We start from the raw sequence: 17243 nt of genomic DNA, 5'->3' as shown, positions 1-17243 counted from the left end.
CACTGTGAAACATGTTGCTTACACACAACCACATGAACACACTGTGTGTTTGCTGGTACATTACATAATGTTTAATATGAGTTTAAATAAACTATATAGTCAACATAAAAATAACTAAACTATGTTTTACAGTTGATGTTTGTTTTCTCTTGCTATGTAAGTGTTAAGACATATGCAAACCCTCAAGTCATCTGATAAATGTACTGCCATTTACATAAACATAATGAAATATTAACTCAAATGAAAATATGAAGTGTCAAATGCTTACCAGGTCAAGGAGAAAAGAGTACAAGTCCACTAAAGAAAGAGCAAGAAAGCCAACCCAAGATGCACACCACAAGCACTTCTTCAGAAGCTGTACATAATGCAAAGAAGGAGCAATGGTGTGGGCTGTGTGGAGGCAATATGTTGGAAGGCATGACATAAACAGAGTGGAAGTAAACAAGAGAAGAGCATGGAGGATGAGATGTGATAAAGAAGAGGGAGGGAATGAGGGAGGGAGGGAGAAATCTGTTGGGCACCTTAGTTGTTGGGTATTAAAAAAAAACAAATCTGGGGTTAGAAAGTTCAAAACACTGTATTGGAATACACTGATCAGCCATAACATTAAAACCACCTTCTTGTTTCTCTTGACACTCACTGTCCATTTTATCAGCTCTACTTACCATATAGGAGCACTTTGTAGTTCTACAATTACTGACTGTAGTCCATCTGTTTCTCTGCATGCTTTGTTAGCCCCCTTTCATGCTGTTCTTTAATGGTCAGGACCCCCACAGAGCAGATATTATTTAGGTGGTGGATCATTCTCAGCACATTCTGCAGTGACACTGACATGGCGGTGTGACACAGCAATGCTGCTGGAGTTTTTAAATACAGCGTCCACTCTATTAGACACTCCTACCTAGTTGGTCCACTTTGTAGATGTAAAGTCAGAGACGATCGCTCATCTATTGCTGCTGTTAGAGTTGGTCATCTTCTAGACCTTCATCAGTGGTCACAGGACGCTGCCCATGGGGCACTGTTGGCTGGATATTTTTGGTTGGTGGACTATTCTCAGTCCAGCAGTGACAGTGAGGTGTTTAAAAACTCCATCAGCATTTCTGTCTGATCCACTAAAACCAGCACAACACACACTAACACACCACCACCATGTCAGTGTCACTGCAGGGCTGAGAATGACCCACTACCCAAATAATACCTGCTCTGTGGTGGTCCTCGGAGAGTCCTGACCATTAAAGAACAGCATGAAAGGGAGCTAACAAAGCATGCAGAGAAACAGATGGACTACAGTCAGTAATTGTAGAACTACAAAGTGCTTCTATATGGTAAGTGGAGCTGATAAAATGGACAGTGGGTGTAGAAACAAGGAGGTATGTAAACACAGGTTCTTAAATATATCTGTTGTATTGTAATTGTTTGCATATGTAGAAATTTATTTAGGCTCAATTGAATTCTAACACATTTTCAGTGGACAGATTTTATTAAACACATGTTGAATAATTTAAGATATTTTTAATATCACAAATAAAATGAATCAAATAGCTACAAAAAGCCAAAAATGTTGCATTTATATATTTTATACAAATGCATCTCAGTCCATCATAGCAACACAAAACAACTTTTTTTTTTTTTTATAAAAGCCTTTAATGTCACAGTGGAACAGTTTGTCCAAATGCTTCCATAGTTTCCATCACAAGTGCAAGGTGATCTAAAAATGAGCCTACTGAAACACGAAGAATGCGGGCTTCATCAGCAGTCCATTTCCTAAAAATGTAAAAAAAATAATAAGAGTTAATTAATTGAGTCAGATTAATATACAAATTTCATTTTTAAAAATGTAAACAGTACCAAGGGAGAGGGTGGAAAAGGAAAATTAATGAAAAAATTTAATGAAAAAAAGAGAAAAAACAGAGCACTCAACCAGAGATCAACTGTTCCATCAAACAAAACATTCAATATGCCAATTCTGTATTATGTAGGCCAACTGACACTAATCGGGGCAATTTTTGTGTACAAGTTAAGTTCCTTTGGGCATGGGATGAGGCCCACACGTGACAAAATTTAAAGCAGTGTTATGACAGAACTTGTGGAAAGACTAGGAAGACAAGAAGAACCAAGAATCAGCTGGATAGACATCGTCACAAGGTTGATTACTTTATTAGGGGCTAGACTGCAAGAGGGCATTGAAGAAAGCTGACCCATCTGTGCAGCAGCAAACCATCTCAAAGCGATGATGTAGTGATGTGACATGAGCAGTTTGTAATTGTCCTCAAGCATTAAGTAATAAGATAAAAAAAATTGAATTAATGTGTTATTTTAATTATGATTTAATACAATAAAAAATAAATGTATGCATTTGGACATACATTTGGCTGTCAACCTGTCAATTATATAAATTATAGTCAAGTCAGAGGACTGTAAGGGTCATTTTAAAAGACTTTCATGGAAGCAGTTCGGGGTGGATTATAAGATATGTTTTTTACACAGTAGAATGGTGCACCACTGCTTCTGTGCGAGTCAACCCTTTCTACAGGTCCTCTGGTGGTGGGGGATGCTTTTCCCTCCTGGCCAGCATACAAGCAGTTCAGGCTAAGGGCGGGAGGACTGGTAATTGGTTGTGTCTGAGAAAGCTTATAGTCTGGATTCAGCGCCATCTGATTTCCACCTTTTTGGACCGCTCAAAGAAGTTTTATGGCACATGTGTCAAACTCAAGGCGCCTGGACCAAATCCGGCCCACCACGTCACTTTATGTGGCCAAATTGAAGCAGAAGGAGGAAATTTAGATGGAAAAGTGAATACAAGTTTCACTCTTGTGTTATGAGGCCGTGTCTGTGGTAAAGGAGTACAATATAAATGTAGACATACATTATAAATATATAGTATAAATTTTGGTACCAAACACAGAATTTAGCCTCCAAGAAAAACAACAAATTGTCCAAGACTTGCCATGGTGATGGTGGACGCTGGCGCATTTGGCTGCCGCTACCGTTACCGTATTTTACCGTATTTTATTGTATTTTTATCGTTTTTCGTTTTCATCTTTTTACACACCTTGTGGATCTATTTCTTTTATGTTACTTTTGATACTTTTATTTGTGCTTTTGATACTTTTTGTTCTTTCTACTGTACATCGCGTCTGCGGCCGGTGGTGAACGGTGGATGAGTTTTCCTGGGATCGGCACGATGTTGAACTATTCCGTTGACCAGCTGAGGAAGTTCAACAACTGCACTACTCCATCGTGTATTTCAGTCATCAAACAGCTTGGACTCCTTCGCCGGCCTCGTTATATTCACAGGGGCTCCCGGAGAAAGCTTGTTTATCTTCGAAACGGTAACGCTATTCCATCCTTCTGGTCAGCCGTGCGCACTGTCGCTCCGCAAACACGTCATCAGAGCGCTGCTGCCTTGCACACCAGTAGCGGTGTAGTCTCCATGACAACGCTGTCCACGGAGTGGGATGGGAAACGCGGAGTGGACTTAGCAAATCTCCGTTCTCTTCCTCGTTCCTCACAGCCAACTACACAACAATACCACTTGAAAATGGCATTGCTTAATGTTCGTTCACTCAACACAAAAAGTACTGTACTTAGTGAATTTATATCTGACAGTGAACTAGACTTTTTCTGTCTCACTGAAACTTGGCATAAACCCTTGGATTATTTTACGTTAAATCAGACCACGCCAATGGGATACTCGTATATTGATGAACCTCGTATGGAAGGGCGAGGTGGTGGTGTTGCTGCAGTCTATAGGGATGATATTAAAATAACCACTTTGTCTTTTCCTGCTGCTCTTTCTTTTGAACACCTGGCTTTCAAGTTGTCAGGGCCTACTCCTCTGGTCACTGCTGTAGTTTATCGTCCGCCAAAGCCAAACGCTTCCTTTCTCTCTGATTTTTCAGATTTTTTAACCCAGCTTAGTGCCCTCTCATCCTCTGTACTGCTTATGGGTGATTTTAACATCCATATTGATGACAACAACTGTAAATTTGCCAGGGAATTTTTGGAATTGTTACAGTGTTTTAATTTCACACAACATATACATTTTCCAACTCATAAAAAAGGTCATACTCTTGACCTTGTCTGCTCTACTGGTGTCCTAGTTCATCAGCCGTCCAGCCATGACCTTACTGTCTCTGATCATTTGACAATCATCATGGACATTGAGGTCACTAGGCCCATCACTAGAGCTAAACGTAAAATATCCTTCAGGAATCTTCAATATATCTCTCCCTCTGCTTTCTCAGATTCTCTTGTTAAAAAGATGTCTGTCTGTCCTGTACTGTCTAGTAATTCATCTGACCTTGTCGATTACTATAATGACATACTCGCCTCATGTCTTGATGAGCTGGCTCCTTTGAGAACCAAATTTGTTTCATTTAGTCATTCCGCACCATGGTACACAATTGAGCTTCACCAAATGAAATCCCGTAAACGCCAGCTTGAAAGACTTTATAAGAAAACCGGTCTAACAGTACATTATCAGATTTATTCTGATTATCTTCAACATTACAAAGACGCTCTTACGGCAGCCCGATCCACTTACTATTCCGAACTCATACATGCTGGATCAACAAATCCTAAGACTCTCTTTTCCACAATAAATAAACTTCTCAAACCAGTTGACAATACTACCAATTCCTTTACAGTTGACAAGTGTAACTCTTACCTCTCATTTTTTCAAACAAAAGTTGAGAATATCCACAATTTTCTGACAGTTTCCCCTGTCATCTCTGTTTCTCCGCCTATCTCATCTCAATTTATTACCCAGCCTCTGTCTCAGTTCTCACCTGTGTCTCATTTGGACCTATCTGAGATCTTAACAGGGATGCGAAGCTCCACTTGTGTTTTGGATCCTGCTCCATCAAAACTTGTTAAGGGTTGTTTTCCAGTTATCTCATCACTTATCACAGAGATAATCAATTCCTCTCTTAGTTCTGGCTCAGTCCCTCAATCACTCAAATTGGCTGCTGTTACTCCCATACTTAAAAAACCTGGACTTGACTCTAACATTATGAGTAACTTTCGGCCCATTTCCAATCTTCCATTTCTGTCGAAAATACTGGAACGTGTTGTTGCCTCACAGCTCAAAGATCACCTAAATTCCAATAATCTATTTGAATCATTTCAGTCTGGTTTCCGCCCCCAGCACAGCACTGAGTCAGCCCTCCTCAAAGTCACAAATGACCTTCTTCTTTCCTCAGACTCTGGACAAATTAATATTCTCGTCCTCCTTGATCTTACTGCAGCTTTTGACACCATTAATCACTCCATTCTTCTGTCCCGCCTTGAATCCTCTGTCAACATCACTGGTACTGCCCTTTTGTGGTTAAGGTCATATCTCGTAAACAGACAACAGTTTGTTAATATCAACAATTGTAGTTCTGCCATTGCTCCACTGTCCCAAGGCGTTCCCCAAGGCTCAGTGTTAGGTCCCCTTTTGTTTATTCTTTATATGCTCCCCCTTGGTGACATCATACGTCGGCATGGTTTACATTTCCACTGCTATGCTGATGATATTCAGCTTTACATCTCCTCCAAATCCATTAATACTGAACTTCACTCCACTCTGACAAATTGCATCACTGAAATGAAATTGTGGATGAAAGCTAATTTCCTCAAATTAAACTGTGAAAAATCAGATATGATCATCGTAGGTCCTACAACCCTGGCAAAAACCACAAAAAATTTTCAAATTACCATTGATAATGACACTTTGTCTCCGTCTTCTAACATCCGAAATCTTGGTGTAATTTTTGATAGCAACCTCTCTTTTGACCGCCATGTAAATCACATCACCAAAACTGCTTTCTTTCATCTAAAAAACATAGCACGTCTACGTCCATCACTCTCCTTTTCTGCCGCCGAAACCTTGATTCATGCTTTTATTACATCCAGAATTGATTATTGCAATAGCATCCTTTATGGTACATCTAACAAAATCCTAAAAAAACTTCAGTATATCCAGAATTCAGCTGCTCGCCTCCTTACTCATACTCGCTCCCGTGATCATATTACACCTGTTCTACAAAAACTTCATTGGCTTCCCGTTGCTCAACGCATTCAATTCAAAATTCTTCTATTCACTCACAAAGCTCTCCATAATCAGGCCCCATCCTACCTCACCGACCTGCTCCATCAGCACATTCCCTCCCGTAGCCTTCGCTCTTCTGAGGCTAACCTACTGTCCATACCCTCTAGGACCAAGCACCGGACCTGGGGTGACAGGGCCTTTTCCATAGCTGCTCCATCTTTATGGAATGCTCTCCCCAAACACCTACGAGATTGTCCTGACCTGTCCAAATTCAAGTCACTTCTCAAAACTCATCTATTCAATATGGCATTTAACTTGTAACAACACGAAATAAATGCTTTTATTTTTGCTATTCTTTTTAATAGTTTTTATACTTAGATCACGACAGAAATGTGAAGTCCTAGATCCTAAAACTTGTAAAGTTTTCAGTTTCCTGATTGCATGTAAATCTGTCCTGTTTCTGTCTAATTTTAAGAAATTGTTCTATATTTGTTGTTCTCTCTCATAATTTAGCTAATTTTTAATGAACTGTCTTATGCTGCTCTCTTTGTTTTTATCTTAATTATTCTTGATGTTGATGTACTATTTTGATTTTGTACTATGATTTGTATGGTGTATGTACGTATTTGTTTTGATTATTTGTCTTATGTAAAGCGTCTTTGAGTATCTTGAAAAGCGCTATATAAATAAAATGTATTATTATTATTATTAAGACTTAAAAGGCAGACTGCAATCACAGCAGGATATGTTACAATCGGCCCTTTGAGGACCACCATAATGCAGATGTGGCCCTCGGTGGGAAAAAAAATAAAAAATACATAAAATATATATGTACAGTGTATCACAAAAGTGAGTACACCCCTCACATTTCTGCAGATATTTAAGTATATCTTTTCATGGGACAACACTGACAAAATGACACTTTGACACAATGAAAAGTAGTCTGTGTGCAGCTTATATAACAGTGTAAATTTATTCTTCCCTCAAAATAACTCAATATACAGCCATTAATGTCTAAACCACCGGCAACAAAAGTGAGTACACCCCTTAGTGAAAGTTCCTGAAGTGTCAATATTTTGTGTGGCCACCATTATTTCCCAGAACTGCCTTAACTCTCCTGGGCATGGAGTTTACCAGAGCTTTACAGGTTGCCACTGGAATGCTTTTCCACTCCTCCATGACGACATCACGGAGCTGGCGGATATTCGAGACTTTGCGCTCCTCCACCTTCCGCTTGAGGATGCCCCAAAGATGTTCTATTGGGTTTAGGTCTGGAGACATGCTTGGCCAGTCCATCACCTTTACCCTCAGCCTCTTCAATAAAGCAGTGGTCGTCTTAGAGGTGTGTTTGGGGTCATTATCATGCTGGAACACTGCCCTGTGACCCAGTTTTCGGAGGGAGGGGATCATGCTCTGCTTCAGTATTTCACAGTACATATTGGAGTTCATGGTTCCCTCAATGAAATGTAACTCCCCAACACCTGCTGCACTCATGCAGCCCCAGACCATGGCATTCCCACCACCATGCTTGACTGTAGGCATGACACACTTATCTTTGTACTCCTCACCTGATTGCCGCCACACATGCTTGAGACCATCTGAACCAAACAAATTAATCTTGGTCTCATCAGACCATAGGACATGGTTCCAGTAATCCATGTCCTTTGTTGACATGTCTTCAGCAAACTGTTTGCGGGCTTTCTTGTGTAGAGACTTCAGAAGAGGCTTCCTTCTGGGGTGACAGCCATGCAGACCAATTTGATGTAGTGTGCGGCGTATGGTCTGAGCACTGACAGGCTGACCCCCCACCTTTTCAATCTCTGCAGCAATGCTGACAGCACTCCTGCGCCTATCTTTCAAAGACAGCAGTTGGATGTGACGCTGAGCACGTGCACTCAGCTTCTTTGGACGACCAACGGGAGGTCTGTTCTGAGTGGACCCTGCTCTTTTAAAACGCTGGATGATCTTGGCCACTGTGCTGCAGCTCAGTTTCAGGGTGTTGGCAATCTTCTTGTAGCCTTGGCCATCTTCATGTAGCGCAACAATACGTCTTTTAAGATCCTCAGAGAGTTATTTGCCATGAGGTGCCATGTTGGAACTTTCAGTGACCAGTATGAGAGAGTGTGAGAGCTGTACTACTAAATTGAACACACCTGCTCCCTATGCACACCTGAGACCTAGTAACACTAACAAGTCACATGACATTTTGGAGGGAAAATGACAAGCAGTGCTCAATTTGGACATTTAGGGGTGTAGTCTCTTAGGGGTGTACTCACTTTTGTTGCCGGTGGTTTAGACATTAATGGCTGTATATTGAGTTATTTTGAGGGAAGAATAAATTTACACTGTTATATAAGCTGCACACAGACTACTTTTCATTGTGTCAGTGTCATTTTGTCAGTGTTGTCCCATGAAAAGATATACTTAAATATCTGCAGAAATGTGAGGGGTGTACTCACTTTTGTGATACACTGTATATATATATATATATACAGTGTATCACAAAAGTGAGTACACCCCTCACATTTCTGCAAATATTTCATTATATCTTTTCATGGGACAACACTATAGACATGAAACTTGGATATAACTTAGAGTAGTCAGTGTACAACTTGTATAGCAGTGTAGATTTACTGTCTTCTGAAAATAACTCGACACACAGCCATTAATGTCTAAATAGCTGGCAACATAAGTGAGTACACCCCACAGTGAACATGTCCAAATTGTGCCCAAATGTGTCGTTGTCCCTCCCTGGTGTCATGTGTCAAGGTCCCAGGTGTAAATGGGGAGCAGGGCTGTTAAATTTGGTGTTTTGGGTACAATTCTCTCATACTGGCCACTGGATATTCAACATGGCACCTCATGGCAAAGAACTCTCTGAGGATGTGAGAAATAGAATTGTTGCTCTCCACAAAGATGGCCTGGGCTATAAGAAGATTGCTAACACCATGAAACTGAGCTACAGCATGGTGGCCAAGGTCATACAGCAATTTTCCAGGACAGGTTCCACTCGGAACAGGCTTCGCCAGGGTCGACCAAAGAAGTTGAGTCCACGTGTTCGGCGTCATATCCAGAGGTTGGCTTTAAAAAATAGACACATGAGTGCTGCCAGCATTTCTGCAGAGGTTGAAGACGTGGGAGGTCAGCCTGTCAGTGCTCAGACCATACGCCGCACACTGCATCAACTCGGTCTGCATGGTCGTCATCCCAGAAGGAAGCTGACGCACAAGAAAGCCAGCAAACAGTTTGCTGAAAACAAGCAGTCCAAGAACATGGATTACTGGAATGCCCTGTGGTCTGACGAGACCAAGATAACCTTGTTTGGCTCAGATGGTGTCCAGCATGTGTGGCGGCGCCCTGGTGAGAAGTACCAAGACAACTGTATCTTGCCTACAGTCAAGCATGTTGGTGGTAGCATCATGGTCTTGGGCTGCATGAGTGTTGCTGGCACTGGGGAGCTGCAGTTCATTGAGGGAAACATGAATTTCAACATGTACTGTGACATTCTGAAACAGAGCATGATCCCCTCCCTTCGAAAACTGGGCCTCATGGCAGTTTTCCAACAAGATAACGACCCCAAACACAACCTCCAAGATGACAACTGCCTTGCTGAGGAAGCTGAAGGTAAAGGTGATGGACTAAACCCAATTGAGCACCTGTGGCGCATCCTCAAGTTGAAGGTGGAGGAGTTCAAGGTGTCTAACATCCACCAGCTCCGTGATGTCATCATGGAGGAGTGGAAGAGGATTCCAGTAGCAACCTGTGCAGCTCTGGTGAATTCCATGCCCAGGAGGGTTAAGGCAGTGCTGGATAATAATGGTGGTCACACAAAATATTGACACTTTGGGCACAATTTGGACATGTTCACTGTGGGGTGTACTCACTTATGTTGCCAGCTATTTAGACATTAATGGCTGTATGTTGAGTTATTTTCAGAAGACAGTAAATCTACACTGCTATACAAGTTGTACACTGACTACTCTAAGTTATATCCAAGTTTCATGTCTATAGTGTTGTCCCATGAAAAGATATAATAAAATATTTGCAGAAATGTGAGGGGTGTACTCACTTTTGTGATACACTGTATATACAGTGGGGGAAATAAGTATTTGATCCCCTGCTGATTTTGTAAGTTTACCCCCTTACAAAGACTTGAACAGTCTATAATTTTTATGGAAGGTTTATTTTAACAGAGAGAGACAAATAAAATAAATAAAATTTATAAATTAATTTGTATTTAATTAAGGGAAATAAGTATTTGATCCCCTACCAACCAGCAAGAATTCTGACCCCCACAGACCGGTTATGTGCCCATGAGGCACACAAATTAGTCCTGTCCCTGTATAAAAGACTCCTGACACAGAATCAGTTTCTTCCGTTCAAATCTCTCGACCACCATGGGCAAGACCAAAGAGCTATCAAAGGACGTCAGGGACAAGATTGTAGACCTGCACAAGGCTGGAATGGGCTACAAGACCATCAGCAAGACGCTTGGTGAGAAAGAGACCACTGTTGGTGCGATAATTCGAAAATGGAAGAAATTCAAGATCACAGTCAATCACCCTCGCTCTGGAGCTCCATGCAAGATCTCACCTGGTGGGGTAAGAATGATTCTGAGAAAAATGATCTCAAGGGAGCTTCCATGCCCAGGAGGGTTAAGGCAGTGCTGGATAATAATGGTGGTCACACAAAATATTGACACTTTGGGCACAATTTGGACATGTTCACTGTGGGGTGTACTCACTTATGTTGCCAGCCATTTAGACATTAATGGCTGTGTGTTGAGTTATTTTCAGAAGACAGTAAATCTACACTGCTATACAAGTTGTACACTGACTACTCTAAGTTATATCCAAGTTTTAGTTCTATAGTGTTGTCCCATGAAAAGATATTATAAAATATTTGCAGAAATGTGAGGGGTGTACTCACTTTTGTGATACACTGTATATATACATATATACAGTGTATCACAAAAGTGAGTACACCCCTCACATTTCTGCAGATATTTAAGTATATCTTTTCATGGGACAACACTGACAAAATGACACTTTGACACAATGAAAAGTAGTCTGTGTGCAGCTTATATAACAGTGTAAATTTATTCTTCCCTCAAAATAACTCAATATACAGCCATTAATGTCTAAACCACCGGCAACAAAAGTGAGTACACCCCTAAGAGACTACACCCCTAAATGTCCAAATTGAGCACTGCTTGTAATTTTCCCTCCAAAATGTCATGTGATTTGTTAGTGTTACTAGGTCTCAGGTGTGCATAAGGAGCAGGTGTGTTCAATTTAGTAGTACAGCTCTCACACTCTCTCATACTGGTCACTGAAAGTTCCAACATGGCACCTCATGGCAAAGAACTCTCTGAGGATCTTAAAAGACGAATTGTTGCGCTACATGAAGATGGCCAAGGCTACAAGAAGATTGCCAACACCCTGAAACTGAGCTGCAGCACAGTGGCCAAGATCATCCAGCGTTTTAAAAGAGCAGGGTCCACTCAGAACAGACCTCGCGTTGGTCGTCCAAAGAAGCTGAGTGCACGTGCTCAGCGTCACATCCAACTGCTGTCTTTGAAAGATAGGCGCAGGAGTGCTGTCAGCATTGCTGCAGAGATTGAAAAGGTGGGGGGTCAGCCTGTCAGTGCTCAGACCATACGCCGCACACTACATCAAATTGGTCTGCATGGCTGTCACCCCAGAAGGGAGCCTCTTCTGAAGTCTCTACACAAGAAAGCCCGCAAACAGTTTGCTGAAGACATGTCAACAAAGGACATGGATTACTGGAACCATGTCCTATGGTCTGATGAGACCAAGATTAATTTGTTTGGTTCAGATGGTCTCAAGCATGTGTGGCGGCAATCAGGTGAGGAGTACAAAGATAAGTGTGTCATGCCTACAGTCAAGCATGGTGGTGGGAATGCCATGGTCTGGGGCTGCATGAGTGCAGCAGGTGTTGGGGAGTTACATTTCATTGAGGGACACATGAACTCCAATATGTACTGTGAAATACTGAAGCAGAGCATGATCCCCTCCCTCCGGAAACTGGGTCGCAGGGCAGTGTTCCTGCATGATAATGACCCCAAACACACCTCTAAGACGACCACTGCTTTATTGAAGAGGCTGAGGGTAAAGGTGATGGACTGGCCAAGCATGTCTCCAGACCTAAACCCAATAGAACATCTTTGGGGCATCCTCAAGTGGAAGGTGGAGGAGCGCAAAGTCTCGAATATCCGCCAGCTCCGGGATGTCGTCATGGAGGAGTGGAAAAGCATTCCAGTGGCAACCTGTGAAGCTCTGGTAAACTCCATGCCCAGGAGAGTTAAGGCAGTTCTGGGAAATAATGGTGGCCACACAAAATATTGACACTTCAGGAACTTTCACTTAGGGGTGTACTCACTTTTGTTGCCGGTGGTTTAGACATTAATGGCTGTATATTGAGTTATTTTGAGGGAAGAATAAATTTACACTGTTATATAAGCTGCACACAGACTACTTTTCATTGTGTCAAAGTGTCATTTTGTCAGTGTTGTCCCATGAAAAGATATACTTAAATATCTGCAGAAATGTGAGGGGTGTACTCACTTTTGTGATACACTGTATATATATATATATATATATATATATATATATATACAGGGGTTGGACAAAATAACTGAAACACCTGGTTTTAGACCACAATAATTTATTAGTATGGTGTAGGGCCTCCTTTTGCGGCCAATAAAGCGTCAATTCGTCTTGGAAATGACATATACAAGTCCTGCAAAGTGGTCAGAGGGATTTTAAGCCATTCTTCTTGCAGGATAGTGGCCAGGTCACTACGTGATGCTGGTGGAGGAAAACGTTTTCTGACTCGCTTCTCCAAAACACCCCAAAGTGGCTCAATAATATTTAGATCTGGTGACTGTGCAGGCCATGGGAGATGTTCAACTTCCCTTTCATGTTCATCAAACCAATCTTTCACCAGTCTTGCTGTGTGTATTGGTGCATTGTCATCCTGATACACGGCACCGCCATTGGATGCACATGGTCCTCCAGAATGGTTCGGTAGTCCTTGGCAGTGACGCGCCCATCTAGCACAAGTATTGGGCCAAGGGAATGCCATGATATGGCAGCCCAAACCATCACTGATCCACCCCCATGCTTCACTCTGGGCATGCAACAGTCTGGGTGGTACGCTTCTTTGGGGCTTCTCCACACCGTTACTCTCCCGGATGTGGGGAAAACAGTAAAGGTGGACTCATCAGAGAACAATACATGTTTCACATTGTCCACAGCCCAAGATTTGCGCTCCTTGCACCATTGAAACCGACGTTTGGCATTGGCACGAGTGACCAAAGGTTTGGCTATAGCAGCCCGGCCGTGTATATTGACCCTGTGGAGCTCCCGACGGACAGTTCTGGTGGAAACAGGAGAGTTGAGGTGCACATTTAATTCTGCCGTGATTTGGGCAGCCGTGGTTTTATGTTTTTTGGATACAATCCGGGTTAGCACCCGAACATCCCTTTCAGACAGCTTCCTCTTGCGTCCACAGTTAATCCTGTTGGATGTGGTTTGTCCTTCTTGGTGGTATGCTGACATTACCCTGGATACCGTGGCTCTTGATACATCACAAAGACTTGCTGTCTTGGTCACAGATGCGCCAGCAAGACGTGCACCAACAATTTGTCCTCTTTTGAACTCTGGTATGTCACCCATAATGTTGTGTGCATTGCAATATTTTGAGCAAAACTGTGCTCTTACCCTGCTAATTGAACCTTCACACTCTGCTCTTACTGGTGCAATGTGCAATTAATGAAGACTGGCCACCAGACTGGTCCAATTTAGCCATGAAACCTCCCACACTAAAATTACAGGTGTTTCAGTTATTTTGTCCAACCCCTGTATATATATATATATATATATATATATATATATATATATATATATATATATATATATATATATATGCTTAAGAGGTGCATACTAATACTTTAGGCTATATACACCGTACGTACATTTAGGTCACAAAAGTTTGTCACGCATGGCAGTTTGTCACAAAAAAAGTCTACTCATACACTCTACACATACACTTTCACAGGTAACATCTCTCATTTGGTTACAGGGTTCAGCTCCAGTGGTTGTGTTGTGATGTAAAGTACTTACACAGACAGTGTATTTGAAGAAACTCTGAGAGTTTTAGTGGTTCCTGTTCGAGGCTCACGATCAGGGCACAAGGACTGGATTGCGATAGATACCTCCCTCTGTGAAGGAAATGGGACCTCCAAAGTTCTGACTATGTGTTAAGGAAAAACAGTTTTATATATACAAAACCCCAATTCCAGAAAGTGGAGACTACAATTAGAACTACAATAAAGACAAGAATATGTTATCTGCCAGTTCTCCAGTTCTCCTTTTATTTCATAGCAGACAAGATGAACCTGAGATATTTCATGTTTTATCTGCTCAACTTCATTTCATTTATTAATAAACATCCATTCCTGCATTTCAGGCCTGCAACACATTCCAAAAAATGTTGGGACAGTAAAGCATTTACCACTTTGTAATGTTGCCATTCCTTTTCACCGCACTTAAAAGACGTTTGGCACCGAGGAAGTGACTTAGTGTTTTAGCTTTTATTTCATCCCATTCTTCCTGCAAACACGTCTTAAGATGTACAACAGTACGGGGTCGTCGTTGTCGCATTTTTTATTTCAAAATTCTCCACACGTTCTCTTTTGGGGACAGGTCAGGACTGCAGGCAGGCCAGTCCAGTACCCGTACCCTCTTCTTCCACAGCCGTGCCTTTGTAATGTGTGCAGCATGTGGTTTTGCATTATTGTTGAAAATGCATGGACGTCCCTGGAAAAGACGACGTCTTGAAGGCAGCACATGTTGCTCTAAGATCTCAATGTACTTTTCTGCATTAATGCTGCATCACAGAAGTGTAAATGACCTTTGCCAAGGGCACTGACACATCACAGCCCCATACCAAGACAGACCCTGGCTTTTGGACTTGGTGCTGATAACAGTCTGGACGGTGCTGTTCGTCTTTGGTCCGGCAAAAAAGACCTGGAATGCTGATTCATCTGACCACAATACACGTTTCCACTGTGTGATGGTCCATCCTAGATGAGGAGTCGACGCCGCTTCTGGACATGGTTAACATAAGGCTTCTTTTTTCCACGGTAAAGTTTTAAGTGGCATTTGTGCATGTAACTCTGTATTGTAGTGCTTGACAAAGGTTTGCCAAAGTAATCCCTCACCCATGTGGTTATATCAGCTATTGTTGAGTGATGGTTCTTGATGCAGTGCCGTCTGAGGGATCACCCTTTGCCTTTACACACTAAAATTCCTCCCGATTCCTTGAATGGTTTAATGATATTATGCACTGTAGAGGGAGAAATATGTAAATCCCTTCTTATCTTTCTTTGAGGTACATTGTTTTTAATCATTTCAATCATTTCCTCACACATTTGTGGACAAATCAAATTTGTGGATCATCTTTGCTCAAAGCCTGATACCCAAAAGTAAAGGATCGAAATAAATCAAATTAATGCCTTTGTAACCACTGACTTCTACATGCTTTAATCTTGTATCCGTGTATAATTGTGGTCGTTTATTTTAGCGTTGTTCTACATGGCAAAAATGCGGTGATGTTATTGTCGAGAACGCTTTCTCTTGTGTTCGTTGCTTAATAACTGTAAGACAAATAAAAACCATACTTGACCTTCATTTTTAACACCAGACACTACAATAAAATAAAATCCCCAAACCATTTAGTAATGTGTTTAAAGGATACAATTCAAACTGGTTGCAAAAAGTTTGGTCTCTCTCGATGGGCGTCGCCATTTTGAAACCTCTACTGCATGAGATCCGTGTTTTCGCTAGTGTTTTAGCTGTGTTCGAAACGGCATACTGCATACTACAATAATTTACATTAAACATTAAAACCACCTCCTTGTTTTTACACACGTTGTCCATTTCATCAGCTCCACTTACCATATAGAAGCACTTTGTAGCTCTACAATTACTGACTGTAGTCCATCTGTTTCTCTGCATGCTTTGTTATCCCCCTTTTATGCTGTTCTTCAATGGTCAGGACCCTCACAGGACCACCACAGAGCAGGTATTATTTGGGTGGTGGGTCATTCTCAGCACTGCAGTGACACTGACATGGTGGTGGTGTGTTACTGCTGAACTGAGAATAGTCCACCAACCTAAAATATCCAGCCACAGCGCACCGTGCGCAGCGTCCTGTGACCACTGATGAAGATCTCAAAGATGACCAACTCAAACAGCAGCAATAGATGAGCGATCGTCCCTGACTTTACATCTACAAGGTGGACCAACTAGGTAGGAGTGTCTAATAGAGTGGACAGTGAGTGGACACAGTGTTTTAAAACTCCATCAGCACAACCAGCACAACACACACTAACAAACCACCACCATGTCATTGTCACTGCAATGCTGAGAATGATCCACCACCCAAATATTACCTGTTCTGTAGTGGTCCTGTGGGGGTCCTGACCATTGAAGAACAGGGTGAAAGCAGGCTAAAAAAGTATGTAAAGAAGTAGATGGACTACAGTCCAGAGCTGAAAAAATGGACAGTGAGTGTACAAAGAACACCTTCTGATTCTTTATTAATTTAATACTATTAAAAATAGTGTGGTTTTAAATAAAATCAGACTTGAAAGTGTATTTTCACAGTAAAATACATTTGGTAGTTGAAATATCCCCAGAATACATGATGTCCATTTTAGTAGACATGTGGTTAATTGTAATTTACTGCTTCAAAAAAATAAATATTTAAACAACACAATGATTTTATTGCTTCTTGGATGTTGCTTTTTGTGCTCAAATTTTATTTACCAGCAAAGATGCCTTTTAGTAGAAGAATTTTACAGAAATCCCTGAAGCAGATGGAGTTTCTGACGTTCCATCAGCTACTGTATTTTGGTTTATAATATGATTTGTTGCACTTACAATTACTGGCCAGATGGTGGCGCCATACTGAGTTGTTTGGTAGCGTCTTTTTAAAAGGCTGTCATGCATCAATAACAGTAAAACCTACGCACATAGTAAATAATGTCTAAATAAAGTATAATTACTCTGGGCTTAATTATTGTTTTTTTTTTATTGTTATTGTTCTACATTTGTTTGACAGTACTGCACCATGCGGTGCCTCACTTCAGCCCAGCCTGTGGCGGTAATACGCCTGTAAT

At 41.5% G+C, this 17243-nt stretch overlaps 1 protein-coding gene across 1 annotated transcript; it reads right to left on the bottom strand.

Annotated features, from left to right (window-relative positions):
• Window positions 1–1500: 1500 nt before the first annotated feature.
• LOC134332780 (EKC/KEOPS complex subunit LAGE3) lies at window positions 1501–15915 on the bottom strand. Its single transcript, XM_063014583.1, has 3 exons — window positions 15818–15915; window positions 14182–14307; window positions 1501–1764 (listed from the first exon to the last, which is right to left on the bottom strand). The coding sequence occupies exons 1-3, from the start codon at window positions 15865–15867 to the stop codon at window positions 1650–1652; spliced, it is 291 nt and encodes a 96-aa protein (XP_062870653.1). The 5' UTR covers window positions 15868–15915; the 3' UTR covers window positions 1501–1649.
• Between the last annotated feature and the right edge of the window lie 1328 nt (window positions 15916–17243).

This window comes from Trichomycterus rosablanca, chromosome 18 (genome assembly GCF_030014385.1).
Source record: "Trichomycterus rosablanca isolate fTriRos1 chromosome 18, fTriRos1.hap1, whole genome shotgun sequence".
Lineage (NCBI taxonomy): Eukaryota > Metazoa > Chordata > Actinopteri > Siluriformes > Trichomycteridae > Trichomycterus > Trichomycterus rosablanca.
Note: the sequence above shows the minus strand (reverse complement) of the source record. Positions and strands in the feature narration are given on the sequence as shown.

Excerpts from the sequence above, each read along its gene's own strand:
- LOC134332780 (XM_063014583.1), bottom strand. The coding sequence starts at position 15,867 with ATGGCGACGCCCATCGAGAGAGACCAAACTTTTTGCAACCAGTTTGAA. Across the intron at positions 14,308-15,817 it reads TTTTGCAACCAGTTTGAATT|AACTTTGGAGGTCCCATTTC; the intron begins GTATCCTTTAAA and ends ACACATAGTCAG. Across the intron at positions 1,765-14,181 it reads TCTTCAAATACACTGTCTGT|GAAATGGACTGCTGATGAAG; the intron begins GTAAGTACTTTA and ends TTACATTTTTAG.